The sequence below is a fragment of the Emydura macquarii genome, unplaced genomic scaffold (genome assembly GCF_026122565.2).
Source record: "Emydura macquarii macquarii isolate MOO-44397 ecotype Brisbane River unplaced genomic scaffold, CSIRO-AGI_Emac_v2 contig_1253, whole genome shotgun sequence".
NCBI lineage: Eukaryota > Metazoa > Chordata > Testudines > Chelidae > Emydura > Emydura macquarii.
Window position 1 is genome coordinate 78729710 of NW_027131390.1, and position 20864 is coordinate 78750573.

Consider the following 20864-nt stretch of genomic DNA (forward strand, 5'->3'; position numbering starts at 1 on the left):
AAACGTATACAAATAGCAGAAGTTTACATTGTGGGCTGTTAGTTCATTTAACCAAACACTCACAGTATGGTATGCTATGCAAATCTGAACAACCCAGCTAGAACTTCTGCAGTGTTTTGCAGGATTTTGTAAATAGCCAGCATGGGCACCAGGTGGACTGCCTGTTAGGGGAGGCTAGCCTATGGTCACTCCTCTTCCGTGTGAGGCCACGTCCCTCTCCCTCACCACCATCCGGAGCTGCCCCCCTGTAGGAGCCCCACCCCACTCCAGAGTTGGGACTGAGCCGCCCTGTCCCCAGTACCAGGTGGTCCAAGCGAGTGGCCCAGACTAATGGCTGGTTCACCCCCCTCCAGCCTCACCGTGTTCGAAGGAGTCGGAGGGCGGGAAGTTGCTGCCTGCTGTGCTGCAGCACCAGCGATGCAGCAGGAGGGAGCGGGGCCAGGACTGGCTGTTTGGGAAGGCTAAGCCTTCCTCAGCCTATACTACCTGGTGCCCATGTTAGCCAATATCATTATATTTTTTTTCCCTGGGAATCTTGTCTAGGAGAGACTAACCCTGAATGAGGATTACAGTGAATTGCTCCCCACTTATACACGTCTGTTGGTGAATAGACAGTGGATATTGAAGTCTGCAGAATATTTGTCTGTTTAATTTTAATAGACATAATCTAGAGTAATGTGAAGGAAGTGCCTCATTTATAGTTTTTGCTAGCGAATTACAATGTAATCCATTAAAATAAAATTATTAAATATGCAAATTTAGTCAGGTACTTAACTTCTTAATCACCAATGAAATAATATGACCACAAATTTAGGGGTAATCCCACAGCAATCCAGTATATAAATAAACCAGCAATGAAAAGGCTTCCTAGAAGGAAAAGGTGGCAGAAAATTTCTTTAGTATGGCATCAGAGAAGCAGAAAAACAATGACCATTTCAGCTGCTCACAATATAGCTATAGGTCAAATCCTGTTCCCAAAATATAGGCCACAAAACCAAATTGTGGACTGGGGAGTCCTGCAAGGCTGGAGAGAAGGAATCCTACCCATTCCATGCAGCCTTTTCTGCTCCTCTGATTTTGGGGGCTTGACTTGTGAATTTTGAATGGGTGGTGATGGGCAATACTGATTAAACCTCCTACCCCAAAAGAGATTCACAGTCACACCACCTGCTGAGATATAGTGAGGAAAAAATCTTTCATCTGTAGATGAGGTCCTTCCTTTTAGCTACAGGAACTAATCCAGTAGTTAGAGATTGGGGTGGGACGGAGAAATAGGCCATTAGAACGACATATTTGTAGATCCACCTGTTCCAGCCCTGCTCTTCCCTTTGCCTCTCCAGAGTTAACATGCAAGGAGCCCTCAGATGCAAGTGGCAGAGGTGGCTCTGCGGCAGGAAGGGGCTGCTCACCTGCTGTGTGGGGTCTTAGCATGCTGTCCACACTAAAAAGAAGAACCACACGGGTTCTTCTGCTGTTAGTGCTGACTGTCACCTCAGGATTGCAGGGCACAAATTCCCCCTGTGAATACCACTAATAAAGTTTGTTAATTTGTGTCTCAAAACAGCCTTTCCATTTATTGGTTTGTTTCTATGCTGGAGTGATATACAATTTCTACTGAACTCAGTCATGATCTAATAGAGATGTTACTTTTGATTGGATGTATTTCTGGAGGTTTCATCACATGACATAATCTTTCATTAAAGATTAATCTTTAATTCTTGGAAACTCCAGGACAATCCTGAAGGACTGGCAACCCTATGGTCTAATTTCTGATACTGAAATCAAATCAAATCTGATTGGTATAAAACTCTTAATATACGATTCCTTTATTTCATGCACAATATGAAATTAGAAAAATGGCAAACTAAAGAGTCTCTTCTAGTAAAATATTAAGGACCTTAAGATTCCTAAAACAAATTTTCAATTTGTACTCTCTTCGACCCCTTCTTGAAAGTGAAATGTACTTACCTACTATGGAGAGAATGACAACCACAAAATCAAAAATGTTCCAGCCTATCGTGAAGTAGTAATAACGGAGTGAAATCAGTTTCAGAATACATTCTCCAGTGAAAAGGACAATGAATACAAGATTAATCCACCATAAATTATCTTGCATCTCATTACTCTGGTCGTCTGTTTCTACCATCATGGTGACCATGTTAAGGCAGATAAGAATCATGATGCTGATGTCAAATACTTGTTTTGTCACAAAATCAAAGACCATGCCTTGGAATTTGTTCTGTGGGTAAAAAAGAACGCATCATGCATACACCTTGTGTATACTTCCTTCCCCAAATTATTACAAATAAATTAACTAAATCTACAGTTTCCCATCTGTAAAATGGGGATAATAATACTGACTTCTTTTGTATTTTGAGATCTACTGATGAAAAGCACTATATATATATTCTTGGCAGAATTCAATTTTTATTTTTTTAATAATTTCAACAGCATTTTTTTAATCAATTTAAATGTTCACAGTCCTGGGAAATAATAGAGGATCAGACAACAGAAGGAATCATTATTTAATGACAGCTGATATTGAGATTCAAACATTAAAGTATGATAACTGTTAAAACACAAATTGTCAACATCACATTGAAATAAACAAAATAATTATCCACAAATCAAACTCTAGTAAATTCTCAAGTACCATTTTGCTTACTTTGCTTATCTGTACATTTTTATTTATTTTTGAAAAATATTGAAATATTTTTTCATTGGTTTATGTGTGTGTAGTGAAGTCAACATTTACACACATTTACCGATACAAATTTAATCTTTCCAAGGAAAACTATCTAGGAGCTAGGTATGAGTATTATTATTAATTATTATTAGTTGTACATTAAGGACCACATTTTAAGAGAACCTCCTTTTTGTGTGCATTCACGTGTTTGTGCATACAAAGACATTTGCACACAAATTAGGTAGTTAGGCTTCTAAAGATTCAACTAATGCACATTAAAGGGAAGGTTTTTAAAAATGTGTACTGAGTTTTTCAAAGCTGTCTAGGAGATTTGGTTCTCTTACTGACATTTATTTTAATATATGCAGTTTAGTGTTACAGCAGACTTAAAAAATGTTCAGCTCTGGCAAAACTGGCAAATAAGTCTTGCTTTTTGCCCTTAGCCATCACTTCTCTTGCCTGAAAACATACAAGTCGCAGAAGCCAAAGAAAATACAGCCTAGTCCAATAAGATCTTCAGCCTCAATTAACTATAAAAAATTCTCATTTGAGCAAATCCTGCTTTCATTTGTGCAGCTGTTGAAGATATGCTGACACCTGAACTAGTATGGTTCCGTTGCACAAGGAGCAGAACAGGAATTGCAAGATCCTTTGCATGGGATTGGTACACACTTTGAGCAGTGCACAGCCATACTCTGTAGTGGCTCCCTAATTGACATTGCACAGCATGGAGCCTGGGGAAGAGAGAGGCCAAGGATCCACCATTGCATGGATACTCCAATTCTGTATATCAAAGAACATGCATGTAAAGCACATGTTGAGTAGCCTCCACAGAACAGCTGCAGAGACAATCTTGGCCTAAGAAGAAGATTCCTTCCTAAGGCTTTGACATATTTGGCACTCACAGTATTCAGGCTGTAAGTTAGTTGTTTTAGGCAGATCAGTGGTTTGAGGGATGCCACCTACAATCCCACTATTCTTCCAACAGATGGAGAGTAAGAATTGAAAGCAAAAAGAAGGGTCCTCCACAAGCAAGAAGGTTAGTGAATATAAAAGAGAAAATTCATTTGGATTTAAAGAGAGAGAAAGTTTGCTTTATGTCAATTATTTTTCCAATTTACAACTTAACCCATATACATTACTGAAACAGTCCAACAAAGAAATAAAGTAAGTAGGGGGAAAACACTTTCATTCTTACCGATGGCCTAGGTATAGGTTTTTGTGGTTTCTTTGAACCCAGCTTTTTCATTGCATTGTAATATTTCTTCTGTTCTTCCGTCATAAAGATATCTTGGCCTCCAAAGTAAAGAAATGAGATCAAAATTGGTTACAACCATGTACCTCCATTGATTACTTACAGCCACCATCACAATTAGTATTATCATTCCTGTTCACAGTCTCACCAGAAACCAAGGACTGAATGGGCATAAAGACTGGCTTGTTCTCTCATCCTTATTATTTTTATTGTCATCAAATGGGGAGTTGGTAGCAACTCCTGAATTTAGATTGCCTAACACTTACCATTCTAAAAGATTTTTGTTTTTTTGTTGTTGTTTTTTTTTTTTTTTTGAGAAGCTCTAACACATCCAGTGTTTGCAGCAGGCCATTGATGTTCCGCAGGGGCAATGCACTCAGACAACATATGTGCCTTGTTTTTGTCCCATGCAATTCCTTCAGCTTTTGCTCAGACATGAAATGCTGAAAAATTCAATTTCCCTTCTCTTGTTTTCGCTCTTTAGGAAAATTCTGGCACAATGCCGAAATAATAAATAAATATGAATATTCTATGGCTATGCTCATGCCACTGCCAAAGCAGCAGGACACTCTGTATGGGGTACACCCAGGAGCTGCCAATGAAGGCATAGTGGAGGGTTGTAGGGGTGAAGAGGGCCAGGCTGGACTCCCTTCCCTCCTAGACCTAGGACAACATGGTCCCAGCAGTCCTTTCTCTCCACCCCACGGGGTCACCACATGGGACAGGAGCAACCCCAACTGGCAGAGGTGGGCCAGCAAAGAAAGCTAAGTCAGACTGAGTTCCCCCAGGCCAACCAACCCTTGGAGTCAGCACTCCTTTCTCCCCATCTCGGATAACAGCCTTTTCCTTATTTGCTAGTATTTAGTTCAGTAATAGCATTTATTCAGCATTGCAGCAAAAATTAAGACTCAATACAGTACAAAGAAGGATAATATGGCGCCTACTACTAAGGGTTATATATCTACATTTGGGAGCTCTCAGACATGGAGGCAATGTAGCCAACATTTTTTATTGCTTGATTTGGCCATTTAAATCTCTAGCCTTTTTTATGATACAACACCTTTAAATAGATTATCTTTTTTCTAAGTTGGCTATATATGCTTATGTTTATTGTTTTCCTAATTCATCCAGCCTGCTACATTGTATGGAATTAATATACTTGTTTACATTACATACTGCATGTTACAGTGAGTGATGATAAATTTTAATCATAAGGAGTAAAAAACTGTAATATTTTTTCTGACCTGAAGTCACTACAGTAATTCATTGTATGGTAGGCACCAAAACAAGCAATATTTTTGTATTTAGCTTTCTTTTCAGAACAGTGATGAAATACTTATCTTCTTTTTTTGCTGGTTGAAATTATCTATGATGACACCAATGAACAGGTTCAAGGTAAAGAATGATCCAAAAATGATAAAGATGACAAAGTAAAGATACATGTACAGGTTGTCCTCATACTTAGGCTGATCCAATACCTACAAAACATGCACAATTGTCAAGCTACATTATCAGGATGAACACTGTGCCATCAAAAGCCTTGTTTGTTATAGAAAGCCTAGGGCTCTGGTATTCTGACTCACGCACCTTATGAACTAGGCTCCATGTACTCTGATTCTGAATCCACAGAATTCACATCCTTGCCACAGAACTCTGTTCCAAAATCTGAGCTTTCATTTAAAAGTTTCTAGCCCTTACTGGTTGTTGAAAAAACCTTAAAAATGTGAAATGACTGTAAACTAACATAGCGTCACCTGTCTGAATTTGTAGACAACCTGAAACAATAGCTCTAAGAGGTAGTCAATAGGCAGACCATTGGCCAAATCCGGACAGCCAGATGCTTTCGAACAGATCCTGAAATCTTTTTATGTCATTATTATTATTATTTTTTTATTATTTTCTCCAAGGTCTGGACCTTGACCAAAAAATAATTGATTACCTCTTTAAGAGGTGTGAACTGTTCTATTCTTCTCTGTCACGTTCTTGTGGACACTGCAATTCCAAGGGCATGTAATCTGGCATTTTCCCAAGATATCATGGAGATCACCATTTCTGCCATGGTATTTGGCATTTTGATATAGCTAGGCTCCAGACATTTTGTTTTCTATCTTTCTTTCCTGCCAAGACCTCCCTTCAGCTGCCTCTTTCTTACTACTTTAAACTCCAACAGGGAGTTAATTGGATTATAGGGCATGCTCCCTGCATAGTTTCATGGAGCAAGGTAGCAGATGGTTAGGGAGCCAGCATGGGGCACAACTTGTAGCCTGAGAGCAGAGGGAGCCAGAAGGAGAAGCTGATGAACTATGTGGAGTACAGAACAGTACAGGAACCGAGGCCTGAGGAGTGGAGCCAACCTGCTTGGAGAACAACCTCATCCTCGAAAATAATCATTATTGCAAATAATTGTCCACAAATTTTACATTAATGAATGTTTCCAAGTATGAGTCATAGCTCTGTGTCTGTTTGCTTAGGAGCCAAGGGCATTTCATGGCAAAATAATAAGTTAGTGTTATTGTGGAATTTGGTCCTCCTGTGCTACAGAGTACATGGGATCTTAAAGGACCTACCCCTGATCTCCTTTTCTTTTGTATTTTCATGCTCATTACCACCTTTTTCTGCTTGATGGAACTATATAGCTCCATGCTATCTTATTTCCAGTGTCACTCAAGTAAGATATCAGTTACATTACTGGGATCACAGAGTTCATGAAATCAAAACAGTGACTCAAGGCAATATACTTACATTTCGAGAATCCACAGCTGCATACATTATATCCATCCATCCTTTAAATGTGGCCTATAAACAGAACACATGTGCTTAACTTCTGCTGTTCCTAGGAAATGGCTAATTGGAGACATTGTTTACAAACTGAAGACCAACTACATTCATACACATTTTAAAATACTGGCATGGCACAAGATTAATATTTGGCTGTCACCTTGTATCTTGTTGTTTTATATGTATACAATAATTGTAAACAATTATAATAAAATGCAACCAGCTAAATCTAATACCTAATCTTTTACTACAGGGATAATATATCTATTAAAAATTCTTATCCGAATATGCACAATCAGAATGCATTTGAGGGGGTGTATTATGGTCTATATGATATAGGCACTGCTCTTGATTTCATAGCTACAGCTGAGTTGGCTTTTGTACTGAAATATATATATGTGCACAGAGTGTGTTTACAACCACATGTAGACAGCTGTGACACAAAGAATAACCATGGATATAGTCAGTGTAATAAATATGTCTACATAAGCAAACATATATTTATTTACATATATATATTTAAGTGCAAAAGCCAACTCAGCCGTATCAATTTATCAATCTATCAACTCAAATATTCCAGATTTGAGTTGATAGATTCTCAGGGCTTCTAAAATTGTCAACCAAATAGAAAGCAGACCAAAAGGAGTCTAAGAGGTGATAAGCATATTTGCATGTAATGGTGTGATTCCATGTCTTGTGGAAATGAGCAAGGATTTGTCTAATATTTATAAGTTTACAGAATGTATTTTCAAATTTGTTTTTAAAAAACAAATGGCATCTCTAATAGTGCATCCAGGCCACACTCAGTGCTCCTCATTGAATGTTGGAAACACCACCTCCTCTTATGTGTCCCCGCAAGTTCTGATCATGCAAACTAGGTAACCAATCAGCTCTCCTATTTCCTATCATGTATTCAAGACTCCCACCCTTCCTCAGAGTGATCCCACACCACTGCCACTCAGTTCCAGTACTCCTTTCTACAACACCTCAGTACCCCTCATTTTTGCTTTTTATTCTATTTTTGGATGTGTGATTTTGGCCACATACTTTTAATAGCATATATGCTTGACAGATTTGCTCTCCCTAATACAGGAAGCCAACATAGGCAGTTGAACCGAACTGCAAGCTGGACTTGGGTCCCAGGTATGTAAAAGGAGAGACAATGAGTATTACGAGTATCCGTTTCTGCTTGCTTGAGATCTCTTCCACAGTTAGATATATATGTATCTGTCTTTTTAAAAATTGTGCTCAGCATTCCTACCATAAGTAGGAGTTTTCCTGGCACAATAGTAAATGAGGTATAGTTTTTAAGTGCAGGACAGGGTCACTTAGTGACAAAAAAAAAATGAGAAATTACTTTATACAAGAAGTAAATAATAAGAAATATATTAATATATTCTACTTACTACTTGAAGCAGAGAAAGATAGCCAAGTCCTACATTATCAAAGTTTACTTTCACGTTTTTCCATCGGGCAGTTTCATTATTTTCTATGAGGTCCTCACATTGGCTATAATTATTGATTTGACTGATATCAAACCTCTCATCATTTGTGGTATTAACACAGTAATAAAATTTGCCAGCAAACAGATTTACTCCCATGATGCTGAAGATTAGCCAGAAGATAAGACAAACAAGAAGTACATTCATAATGGATGGAATTGCTCCTAAGAGGGCATTCACAACGACCTATCATATAAATGAAAGGAAAACAGTGGAAAACAGTGTGAGAATATGTATAGCAATAAAATAACTATATATTTTACCAATTTTAATCAACCTTTCTTATCAAAGTAATACTGTATTTTAATTTTGTTTGCACTCTGCTTTTCAACTGGTAAAAGTAATTCATACAATTAATTTAAGAACCAAAAGATGAACTAATTTAAAACCTAGTTAGAAAGCAAAAAAGTGTAAAATAAATAAAAACCTATTAGTGGTAGGATGTTGCCTTATAATTTGAATACTCTAATAAAAGAAAAAAAAGAGAGAGATATGTTGTACACAGACATAAAGGAAAATCGGTAAATAATGTAGCAAATCAGATTTAAAGAAAGAATGATGACATGAAGAAATAATTGATGAAAAGGACTTGGAAAAAAAATAGAAAAAAACCAGGATGGATTTAATTCTTTAAGATGGTTTAATTTATGTAGGCCTAAAATTTATGCACACATTTTTTGTCTTATTTATTCATGCATTATTCTTCTAAAGGCAAGTAGCAGCCTTTACATTAAAAAGAGCAAAATCAAAGTGTATATTATATGTTTAGTTGGTTAAAGCAGTCAATTTCAAATTTCAGTCTAAATAATGTTGTTACTGGGTGTAATTTAGAAGCTTTTGTTTTAAATAATAGGAAATTAGGAGAAGTCAGAATATTAATATGGAAATATTAAGGAAGTATGGTGGTAATTAATACAAATGGAAAAGCAGGTAGGTACCCAAAAAAGAATACTCAGATATAGTTAAGACTTGGAAGAAGAGATTTTATTCTATTCCCACCTGATTTCAGCGGGATCAGTATCAGGCCCAAGAGTAGCAAAATGTAAGAATGTGTTATGGTTATGCTGGGGTGTATGTGGTGGAAACAGCAGGGAGAAAGTAGGTCCATTTAAAAAATTATGAGGTGGATTTAATTAATGATTAAATTAATAGTGATTCAAAAGAGTTAAGATAATTAACAGCTCGTAAAATCTGTCTGAAAAACAGAATAATAAAGAAAAGAAACTTGAACAATTAGAGCCCAACTCAATTACTATAGAAATCAATGGAAAGACTGCCACTGACTGCAATTCCTTAGAAAATAAGGAAGATTTTATAAAATACTTATAGATAAAAGAGCAGGTAAAGAGAGTATCTGATAAATGTGAACATATGCAAATTAGTCAGTCCATCTGATATAGTTCCTAGGACAAATTACTGCTCTGTAAGTCTAACTAATATCCCTGGTGAAATAATGTAATGAAAGAATAAGTAACAATGTATCAACTGGATACATGATGTGTAGTGGGTACTACAGCAATTGATATGAGGTATGATCTTATATTAAACCTTCATTAATAATCCTGAAGAGGAGCATGGTCATCATGCTCACAAAGCTGATAGTTAATTGAGAGCAGATACACATGCTAGTGAGGCCAAAAATAGCAAAATGAGATTTAATTTGAGAAATGCAAGCTAATGTATTTTGGGAAAAATAATATGAAACTCAGATATTTGATGTGGTGGAGAAATTTGGAAAGCCTTATTGCTGAAAGAACTTGGGGTGACTATGGACAGCAGATTAGACATGAGTTAGCACTGTAATATAAAAACACTAAGATAAAAGAGAGAGCAGCAAAATAAAGTATTATTATCAGAAGCTGGACAGCTTGGATCAATATATTGCATGAAGAGACATTTCATATACATTAAAGATGGGGCAGCTGTAATTTGCTCCTTTTTCAGGAAATTTGGTGCAGCCCGTGGGGGTCCTGACAAGCTGCCATTTCAGCCCTCAGTTGAGCAAAATTTGGTACCCTTCTATGCACTGCTGAGTGGCCATATGAACATCAAAGGAGATTTCAGCACACAGGTGCTTTTTGAAGAAAAGGGGGAAATCATGGTAATTTTCTACGAAACAATCTCAGTAAACATTGCTTTTTTCTAATTTTGATAGCATCTCATGGCATTTGTAGCCACTTTCAGTTTTCTTATCACTTACTTAACTGCAAAAATTAGGCTAGAAATAGTGTATAATATTTAATATGGAAGCCTCATTGATATATCTTCTCCACATAGCAATACTACAATGCAGAAAGGAAATCTTTATAGTGTTACAGTTTGAATTACATATAGCATAGGCTCTGTTTGCATCTCAGTAACTAAAACACTTTAATAAACGGGGAAAGGTAAATGAACTAGTTAGAGGTTTTTGAGCAGGAATATGATGGGCCAATTCAAATGAAAGGCTTGTTGTTCAGGTTAAATAAGGTACAAAATAAAAGTCTCCAAGCATTTTTCAGGCTTGATCCTATCAAGTGTACTAAGAGTTTTTAGACTCTTGATTAACAGTCATTTCCAGCAGGGATTCTGGCACTGGGGTAATGACATTTTTCAGTATGTGAGTTCAGTTTGCTGCATTAACAAGGTAATACTAAAGCTGGACCAGTTATTTCTAAAAAATAATTAATTTACATTTTAAAAGTTATGTGTAGGAAATTCATCAGACTTCCCTTTGTAATCCACTTAAGCTAAGTATTTTGCCCTTCTCATATCCTAATTTCCCAGTAGTTTCCTTTAGGAGGCTTATTTATTCCAGTTGTCTTTAAAGATAGGTTCTGCAGTCACATCCAGAGCAAAAAGGCCTAGACTGGGAAGTGTTTGTCTGTTTCCACAATTGGCTTACTATACATGGCAAAGGAAACACAAAACAGATCACAGTTCTGAGGAAAAAGAATTGTTTACATCAATGGACAGAACAAAAGTACTACAGATGTTCTATCAAAAGCAAAATCTATCAATCAGTTGTCATGCTTGCATAAAAGCTGAAATTCTGTTTAATCAATATATGTTTGGATACATTCAGCATTTGTTGTATGAGGTTAATGTTTTTTGCCAAATTACAGCTGAAGTTCTTTTTTTTTTTTGAGCCACACTGCTCAATCCTTTATTGTATGAAAAGAGTCAGCTCCAAATGTAGTCATGTGATTTCAAAGCCTCAGAAGAAAAATGAATTATGCAGCATTAATAAAATAATTATGTTCACTCCAGAAATTATCAGTTGTATCTATAAATTGCTAAAATTACTTAGATGTATATATTCAGTGAGAGAATGTATTTATTGATGTATACAGATTTCATAAATTGTGGATTATTTTCCAGTACTGATAACACTGTGCCTTATTTAATGTCACACATACATTATGATTAATATTATATCCATTATTTATATTGATAGCACAATTTTTTCATTTTTTAGTGTATATAAAATAAAGGGACTTTTGGTATGAGTCCATCTATAATAATTACTGGCATTTATGGGATATTACTTTGCCAACACCAAAAATTATCTAAAACTAAAATAAGAAAATTTAAAAATTCAAAATAATGTCAATATCAGTAACTGTGAAAACTTTTTCTTTTAACATACCTGTGTTATTTGTTTCTCACTGGAATACACAATATGTAGATTAGGTCTATAGTTTAAGGAAATCTGGCCTAAATTTTATTTCATCTGTATAAAAGGGCAAAATGAGAAATGATCTAATTTATTAATTTTACAACTTAATTTAAAACAATTTCTGGGGCCAAAATACTGTCCTTGAATGTTAAGGTAAGGAGAAAACCGCCACCTTCAGAGTATTAAGCCTGTACAAGGCATAATACCTCATGAGCTCGGCGGGAGGAGGGGAAGTATGCTGGGCGATGTCATTTTGCTATGCCTGTCAAACTCATGTTTCATTTGGGGAATTTTTTGCTTATGAGAGAACTAGTTAGCCACACCACTTGCATGCATCCTTGAGCCCTCTCCTCTCTCTAGCACTAATTTGTTCTTTGATGTCAACAAGCTTACACTCATAATAGTACAAAGTACAAATTCTAAGAAAATCAAAGATTTCTATTAGGACATCTGGTAATTTAAGATCAAAATAGTGTCGTAATAAAGAAGAAAAATATACTACAAAAACGTAATTGGAAATTGCTAATGTGAATCATTAATATAAATCAAAATAACAAGGGACTTTGTCATTCACCAGTAGGACATAGAAGATTCTGTACGGACCTCCCCCAACCCCGTCCTGTATAGATAGTCAGCCACTTCTTCAGCCATCCCACAATGTTCCAGCAGAACTCTCCCCTTTGTTGGTGATATGGCTGGGAATGGTGGGGCTTTTTCCACGGGAGGGCGTGACAGTCAACACTATGATGGTCACCACTTTTAAAAAATTATGATAAATGTTGTACAAAGTATGCCTTGTGAGGTATCATTGGAAAAGTCAGAGTCTGCTGAGTATTACTGTCCTGTTAACATGTGTGTATCATCATTGTAAATGGAGTTATGAGATTTTGCTATATATTTGTTACTGAAACATGTTGTGAGTCTGAGGAACAACCACATACTAGCTCTTCAGAAATAACAAAAGAACCATAAAGAAAGGATTGGCATGTCATCCCTGGAGGCACCTCAAGCCACAGTTATACAGAAGGTGCAAGCAAGAATTTGCAATTCATATGAAGGACTGAGAGCAGACCATGTAGGCAACGGGGCTGCTTGACCCCATGACACAGCAAGGATCAGTGGCATACCGAGGGGGGAGGGCAGGTGCCAACCTGGGCAGGGGCACCGGCTGGCCCTTCACGACACATAGGGGCGGAGCCTGCGGTGCAGGAGGCTGAGGGGCAGCTGGATGGAGCCCAGGGGCAGGCGGAGGGTGGGGAGCTGTAGGTGACCAGGAGGAGCTCCCTCACCCCCGCTACCCCCTGGCCAGGGAGTGAGGCCATCCTGCCCGGTAGGGGGAGTCAGTGCCAGGGTGCAGGGCTGGAGCTGGAGAGGCGGGAGCTGCGTGGCAGGTAAGTGCGGGGGATAAGCAGGACAGCGGAGACCAGCCAGAGTTGGTTTCTGCTGCCCCGCACAAGAGGCAAGCGGCATGTTCCCCTCTGGGGCAGCTGGGGGGGTGGTACCATCTTGTGGGAGCCGGGGACCCCTCCTGCCCTGCATGGAGGGCACATGAGGCCGGGGGGGCGGGGGGGCACAAATGCGGGCTTGGCCCCTGGGTGCCGGAGACCCTCAGTACGCCATTGGCAAGGACTATACCAGTAAAATGGGTCAGGATATAAAAAGGGGGAACAAAGGGCCCTGGCCACCTCTCTCCTCCCCTATCTCTACTGGAAAAAAATTGCTTGAAGGACTTGAAACTAGGGAAGATTAGAGAAGAATTGTGAACTGCCTGCAACATCCAGAGGGATGAGAAAAGCTGTTTGCTTCAAAATTAGCCTTGGTAAAGTTTAGTAAACAGTTTGCAGTTTTTATCTTTTATTTCTTTTTGTAACTAGCTCTAATCTTCTACGCCAGAGATCTTCAGTCTGTGCGGCATGCGGGAACATTTGGAGGAGCATGGCCAGGTGTGGGCCTGGGCCTGCCCCCATGGGGGCGGGGAGGGAGTGCCACCCAGCCAGCCCCAGCCGTGGCCTTGGTCCCCACTGCCTGACCCACATTCCCAGTTGCGATGCCTGGCCACAGCCTGGCCTCACCTCACCTCCTGCCCTCCTCCCCCCACCGGAAGCTGCAGTTCCCAACCCCAGGCCTCAGCGGCTGGCCTTGGCACCCGCCCTCAGTCTCAGCACCCAGCCTCCACCTGGCTCTCAGCAGCCAGGGCCCACCGCCAGTCCCAACCACAGCCCCCCAACTGTGACCCAGCTCCCACCCATAGCCCTGGCCCGACTGTAGCCCTACTCCCAGCCTCAGCTGGAGGGAAGTGGGGCGGGGCGGACAGGGATAAGCACAGGAATCAAAAGTTTGAGGACCACTGTTCTATGCCTACCCCATTTATAATCACTTAAAATCTATCTTTCTGTAGTTAATAAACTTATTTTGATGTTTTATCTAAACCAGTGTGTTTTTGGTTGAAGGACTTGGGGAATCTAATTAAGGCTGGTGCATGTTCATTTTCCTGAATAAAATGACAGACTTTATGACCTTCTATTGCTCAGTAAGTAACTGAGCAGTACAAGATGATACATTTCTGGGGTGCAAGGGATACATTGGTGTCACCCTATATATAGTGCAAGAATGGCTGGGCACAGCATTCTGATAGATGTCTGGGGGTGACTTGCATGCTAGAGGCTTGGGTGAGTGGGCAGAGTGGCAGCTCACACAGCAAAGCAGGGCATAGTGTACACCAGAGTGGAGTATTAAGGGGTACAGCAATTCCACAGTCCGCAGTACCCTGGGTGATGTCACAGAGGGATATTCAGACCCATGGAAATTAACCATTCAATGATACTGTAATAATTTAGTATCTGAAATTAGTGGTCTAGATCCTTTAAGCCTCATTGAGGGAAAGCTCCCATTGATTTCTGTGGGCATTTTGACTGTAAAAATAAAGGGCTGAAAGATTTGGCCACATTATAGATATTCTAAATACTTTCCACAATTGTAAGTAATATTTAAAAACCTTTTAAAAAATTAAATATATTCTTAACAGACTCTTTTAGGATCTCATACCCATTGACAGTTTTACATAAAAATAGGACTCTGCCATTTCATAAAGTATAATTCCATGGATCAGGGAGAATAGTAATGAAGATATAAAGGATCTTTTACCTACAGAAGGCATTTGGCCTCTGAGATTGTATCTCATTACACCCAAGGGGTCTGTATCTCTCTCTCTCTTACAGCTGTATGGCCAGTCATGTATTTTCCTTCCATAATTGCTGCATTTCCACAGCTGACCTATTTTTTTCCTTATTCAATCTGAGTCCTGAAGCTGTAGCACCAGCTTATATTATAAATCTTTGATGAAGCACAAAACATAAAACAAAGCATCAAGAAAAACATTGGGCTAGATACATCCTGGCTTCCATGGGTGTAAAAATTGGTGGACAGGTTCCTGGCAACAAAAAGTTCCCCTGCGAAGATAACACAGCAGTGCAGAAAGAGGTCATTGACTTTCCCCCATTGTTAGAAAAAATTAGACAACAGAGGGCCAACATTGACCAATAAATGGTACTGGTCAAGAAGCAGGCATAACCAGATCATGATTCAGCACAACACTTAAGTGCACTGCAGTCTGCCAGATGTCCCATCTGCAAATTAAAATTTCTTTCTTCCATCAAGAACACTGACAGAAAGTGCTAATTGGAAAACCACATGCCCTCCTTCAGGGTGAATCCCTTCTGGACTCAGTGGGTCTTGGTGGTCCACACTGGATCAGGGAGGTGTGGTAAATCTGGCCTATAAAGAATAATTTGGCAGTTTTAAACACAGGTATAGTTTGACTTCTACATTTGGGAAGGCACTTCCAGTCAGGCCAACAAGGCTGCACATGTGGGGGTGGGAGGCAAATTCTGCGCTTGCCCGAGGCTTGCAGTTGGTGGGGGGGCAACTCACCCCTCCCATCACTCCAAACTACACCCATGGTTTTAAAAGGTGTAAAGTGGAATTTCCTGCACATGTATAAATAACACAATATTAATGCTCACTGGAAATAACTATCAGCATCATACTCATTTGTATATAATATTATATTGTAATATTGCTACTTCATAGATTCACAGATTTTAAGGCTAGAAGGGACCATTATGATCATATGAGAGTGTTCAGACTATAATGTAAACCATAGAATCTCACTTGGTAATTTCTGCATCAATCCCATAACTTGAATTTGATCTACATTAAACACTGTGTTGATTTAAAGACTTCAAGTGATGAAGAATCCATAACGTCCCTAGGCAATTTATTCCAGTGGTTAATTACCTTACTGTTAAAAACTACACCTTGCTTCTAATCTGAATTTGTCTAGCTTCAGCCATTGCAACTCATTATGCCATTTTTCTACCGTCAGAAATCTCCCCCCATGTAGATACTGGTAGACAGTGATCAGGTGAGTACACTGTGTTCAAATAACCTTAATCTAGGAAGAATTTACAACAGTATAGATAGTATGGGATTCAGAGTCACACTAAATCCTTCATGAAAGGCAGTGCTTTTTCGCCTTGCTATTCTTACTCTTCTATTGTAGCTCCTTACTGCATATACAGAACATTTTATTATTTAACACTTAATTATTGTACTGATTACCATTTTAGTGGCAATGTCGAGGAGATCTATTAGGTTTGTGATAAACAGTATAAGATCCTTGGGGCGCCTTAGTTCCAGCATATTCCTCCAGAAGTGCAGAGGAATACATTTCTATCAAGAGCAGGTGTATGTCCTAGCCAATCTGAGCAGAGTCAGGTGTTTCAAAACAGCTGGCTGGGAAAGCTTGTGAAAGGTTTGCTGTACAAGACAAACCTCTTCCTGCAACTTTGAAACTGCTTAAAGTTACAACACAAGATACAATATTTTTAAATATTTAAAATATTATATTGTTAGGCGGATGCAAACTTTTTCACAGACAGTTCGGCAGTGAACTATTAAACTTTCTGACCTGTCAACTGTGATGCTTGCAGACCAGGCATCAGTTCATGCCCAGGCCCACAGACCTCACTGAACACTGACAAATACATAACTGGAAACCAGTCTGGATCTGTGTGTTAGCATTGTTAAAATATATGTTAAGTTTATAAGAATGTGTTTAGTGTTTGGACTTTATGAAATGCTTGTGATTTGCTACATGCATTAATCTCATTTATAATATCTATGTCATAAGGTGATATTTAAGTGTTTGCTTTGTAATTGTAAAAGTGTTTACTATGAAACTGGAAATCCCCATACTCAGGAGAGAAGCATTACCAAGTGTGAAATACTAGTTTTTCACAAGAGGTGTCATCTCCTGCACAAGAAAAGAAGGCCTATAGACACCAGATGAACCATTGTGGAATATCAATGGAGAAAAGACTCAACTTTGTTGATTGCTCCCCCCACACACATGAAGAGAGACATACACCAACCCTCACCCCATCACAGTTTGAACTCTGGAGAAAGGAATAAAAATCTCTGACCAGAAGGAGCTGTATCTCTATCCCGCTTGGAATTTGGAGAGGGCAATGTTTCTAAGCATAAGCAAGAGACCCCCAAGACATTTAGCCCTACAGGACATGTAGAGCTTGCACATTACAGCAGCTTCTATTACTTTTTGGACCCTAAGAATGTAATTCATTTGTGTGTGTAGATTTACCTGCTTTAACCTTGTAAATAACTCATTTCTTTTTCCTAGTTAATAAATCTTTAGTTAGTTTATTATAGGATTGGCTATAAGCGTTGTCTCTGGTGTGAGATCTAAGGTACAATTGACCAGGGGTAAGTGACCGGTTCTTTAGGGCTTGGAGTAACCTGAATATTGTTGTGATTTTTGGTGTAAGGGACCATCTATTACAAAGGCAGGTTTAACTGGGTGGCAAGCTAGACCTGAGTGCTCCAGGGGACTGTCTGTGACTCCATGTTAAGGCTGTTATAGTGCTTGAGAAGTTCACACTTGATACTTGGCTGGTAAAATCTAATTATATAACACACAACCAATTTGTGGTTTGTGCCCTGGTTTGTAACAGTCTGCCCTGAAGTTGGCATGCACAGTCGTGAGCCACTCCAGGCAGCCTGACATCAACAAATGTCTTAGAAAATTGATGTCACAGTGCTGTGCTGAAGAAATTAAGTAGCTTCAGAATTAGTTTGATAATTGGTTCAAAGACTGTCAAAGGTGTTAAAGTGTTTTGAACACTGATTTTCAGAGGATCCTAAAGAAGATGAGTCCAATGTTGATAAATACAAAGTAATGCACATTGGAAAACATAATCCCAACTACACATAAAAAATGAGGGGTCTACATTAGCTGTTAGTGCTCAAGAAAGAGATCTTGGAGCCATTGTGGATAGTTCTCTGAAAACATCCGCTTAATGTGCGTGACAGTCAAAAAAGCTAACACAATGTTAGGAACCATTAGGAAACAGATAGATAATAAGGCAGAAAATACCATATTGCCTCTATATAAATCCATGGTACATCCACATCTTGAATACTGCATGCAGTTCTGGTCGCCCCATCTCAAAAAAGATATATTAGAATTGGAAAAGGTGCAGAGAAGGGCAACAAAAATGATTAGGTGTGTGGAACAGCTTTCATATGAGGAAAGATTAATGTAATAAAAAAAACAAAGATCTGAACTTCTAACAAAAACTCATTGCAATTCTCTATTAAAAATATGCTAAAATTCTAAAAATATATTAAAAGAATTAAATTCCTGTAGATGTGCATGAGGTCACACACACACATATAAAACTTGCAGTAAGCATATCAGGAGTGAATTATATGGGATCAGTTCAACTTTAACTTTAACTTAGTACTATAGTTTTAGGAATTCACAATACATCCATGCAGTTGATAATTCCTAGGTCCCTCAGGAAAATTCCAAATCTGGGAGCTAAAATAACCTACACGAGCATATTAATGTGACATATAACATATGAATTTACATAAGCAGATGAAGCCTTATGCTTATTTGTTAGTGATAAATATGCAAGAGAGAAAATAATGGTGCAGCATTTCTGCATGGATTTGTGATTCCTTATTCTGCATGCATGGTTTCTTTTTAGGCATGCATTATTTCAGATTATTTCATTTGGTCTTACCCTCATCCCTTCAAATCTTGACAAGGCTCTTAGAGGTCTCAAAGCTCTTAATGTCCTAAGGGATTTAATCGCACCAAGTTCTGAGTAGCCCAAGGCATTAGCTGTTAAGCTAACCAAAGAGACCTATATAAAAACAGAAAAGCAATAATACTCATTCATCTTATATACCCTCCTATACATACACCAGGAATGGTTTGTGCAATGAACTTCCCAAGAAGAATGAAGGTTGGACCTCTCTCTCCAGGGATCCTTATATAGCCTAGGAGAGTTCTTTTAAATCAGTCAAAGTAGAACAAAAGTGTGTTACAGGACACCTGTCACTTAAATCCTGTTGGCACAAGAGTATATAAATGCTTTATAAGTTCACACATAATGGTCAATATTCAGTGGAAAATGAAGTCATACACATAAAATGAACCTCCAAAAATGTAACTGAATTAATTTGACCCACAATCAATAGTGACTTTCTAGTGTCCAAAGTGTCTCACTCAAGAGCCACAGCATTGTTGAAGACTGATAAATGAAAAATGTCTTACCAGATAATTTTCTGCTACAGTTTCTCCCCAAATTCATTTCTAATGGGCTAATGCCCCCCGCCCTCCACTGTGTAATTCGGAGATGGTCCAATGTAGCTGCTAGAGGCTCCAGAACTAAGTTCTGTCCTTCAGCTCAGGCCACCAGAAGAGTTCTTCCACGACATAATAGCACTCCAATTATTAGTATTAAGCCAATTTGATATTACATATTAAATTAACCTTAAGATTATATATGGCTAACACTCCCTTTAGAGAACAATTTCAATTTATATTCTGGTCATTTACCAGACTACCAATGTGGGTTGAATTCGGGGAGAAGTGGTTAACAGAAAGAAAAACATTTTTCATTCTGTTGCACTTCTTCTCTTTTCATTCATTACTAATGGGAAGTAGTGAGCAATGAATCCCAGAAGTAGAGAGGCAAAGGACCATTATAGTAGAATAATAGCCACCCTAAAAAGCAAGAGCTTTATAAACTAAGGAAATATGTGGGAACCAACCAAGTAGCACCTTCCTACGAAATAATGGCTTTGTGAAGAAACAGAAAATTATTTTGCAAATCTTCCTCAGATGAGGCTCATATATTTCCCCACTAGTGTTTCTAGAGACTTCTGTGAATAGTTTCTCAGATGCCTAGCAAGCCAACTAGTACTGGATATTTACATCTTGCCTGTAGCAACCTTGAGGCCCTAAGGACTTGGCATTCTAGGTAGAATGAGATTAACAGGACACAATTGGCATATGTATTCCATATGCTTGAGAAATATCTTTAGAGCTCTAGCTTTAGAGTCCATTCATGCTACAAACTTCCAAGGATTAGCTGGAGTCAATCGGGTTGTCGACCTCGGTGGGAAAATGTGGCCTATTGGCACATTGGGGTAGCGGGACACTGCCTAGGGATGTGCGGCACCTGGGATGGGGGGCTTAGGCTCTCTCTGCTCTTCTGAGCCCCAGCCCAGGGCCCTGACAGTGGCTGGAGTACTCGCCACCAAATTAGCAGGGATCCTCCCAAAATACGCTGACTGGTTCCCTGATTCTCCCCCCGCAGCACCGTTCAAGTCCCTAGGCTACTTCCTACCATCTCCCATGGTGATGATCCACAGTTCGCCAGGGTCTTCAGCCAGTTCCCCCTTCTGGTGGCTTGGTCAGTCCTGTCTCTGGGTTCATCCACTGGCCTGGAATCTGCCTGGGGCTCAGCATGCCTTAGGTCTGGAATTAGAGTTTGCACCAGCTCCTGGGAGAGAGCTGGCAGTCTGCATTCTCCCTCTCCAGCAGCCAGCCATGTCTGAGTTGCTTGGCTTTCTCTTATACCCAGTTTCCAGCTGGAGCATGCAGAACAGGGT

The 20864-nt window shown here is 39.0% G+C and overlaps 1 protein-coding gene across 13 annotated transcripts in view; it reads right to left on the reverse strand.

The window, feature by feature from the left end:
• Window positions 1-20864, reverse strand: part of SCN2A (sodium voltage-gated channel alpha subunit 2) — a 91413-nt gene that overhangs the window by 3962 nt on the left and 66587 nt on the right. For 11 of the 13 annotated variants that reach the window (XM_067549335.1, XM_067549336.1, XM_067549332.1 and 8 more), the window contains exons 20-25: window positions 18986-19108; window positions 8126-8407; window positions 6684-6737; window positions 5282-5419; window positions 3885-3989; window positions 1969-2239 (exon numbers count right to left, since the gene is read on the reverse strand). In XM_067549335.1, the coding sequence (XP_067405436.1) occupies window positions 1969-2239; window positions 3885-3989; window positions 5282-5419; window positions 6684-6737; window positions 8126-8407; window positions 18986-19108 (973 nt within the window). The remainder of the gene's footprint in view (window positions 1-1968; window positions 2240-3884; window positions 3990-5281; window positions 5420-6683; window positions 6738-8125; window positions 8408-18985; window positions 19109-20864) is intronic. The other 2 variants (XM_067549337.1, XM_067549338.1) reach the window with 1 other exon arrangement.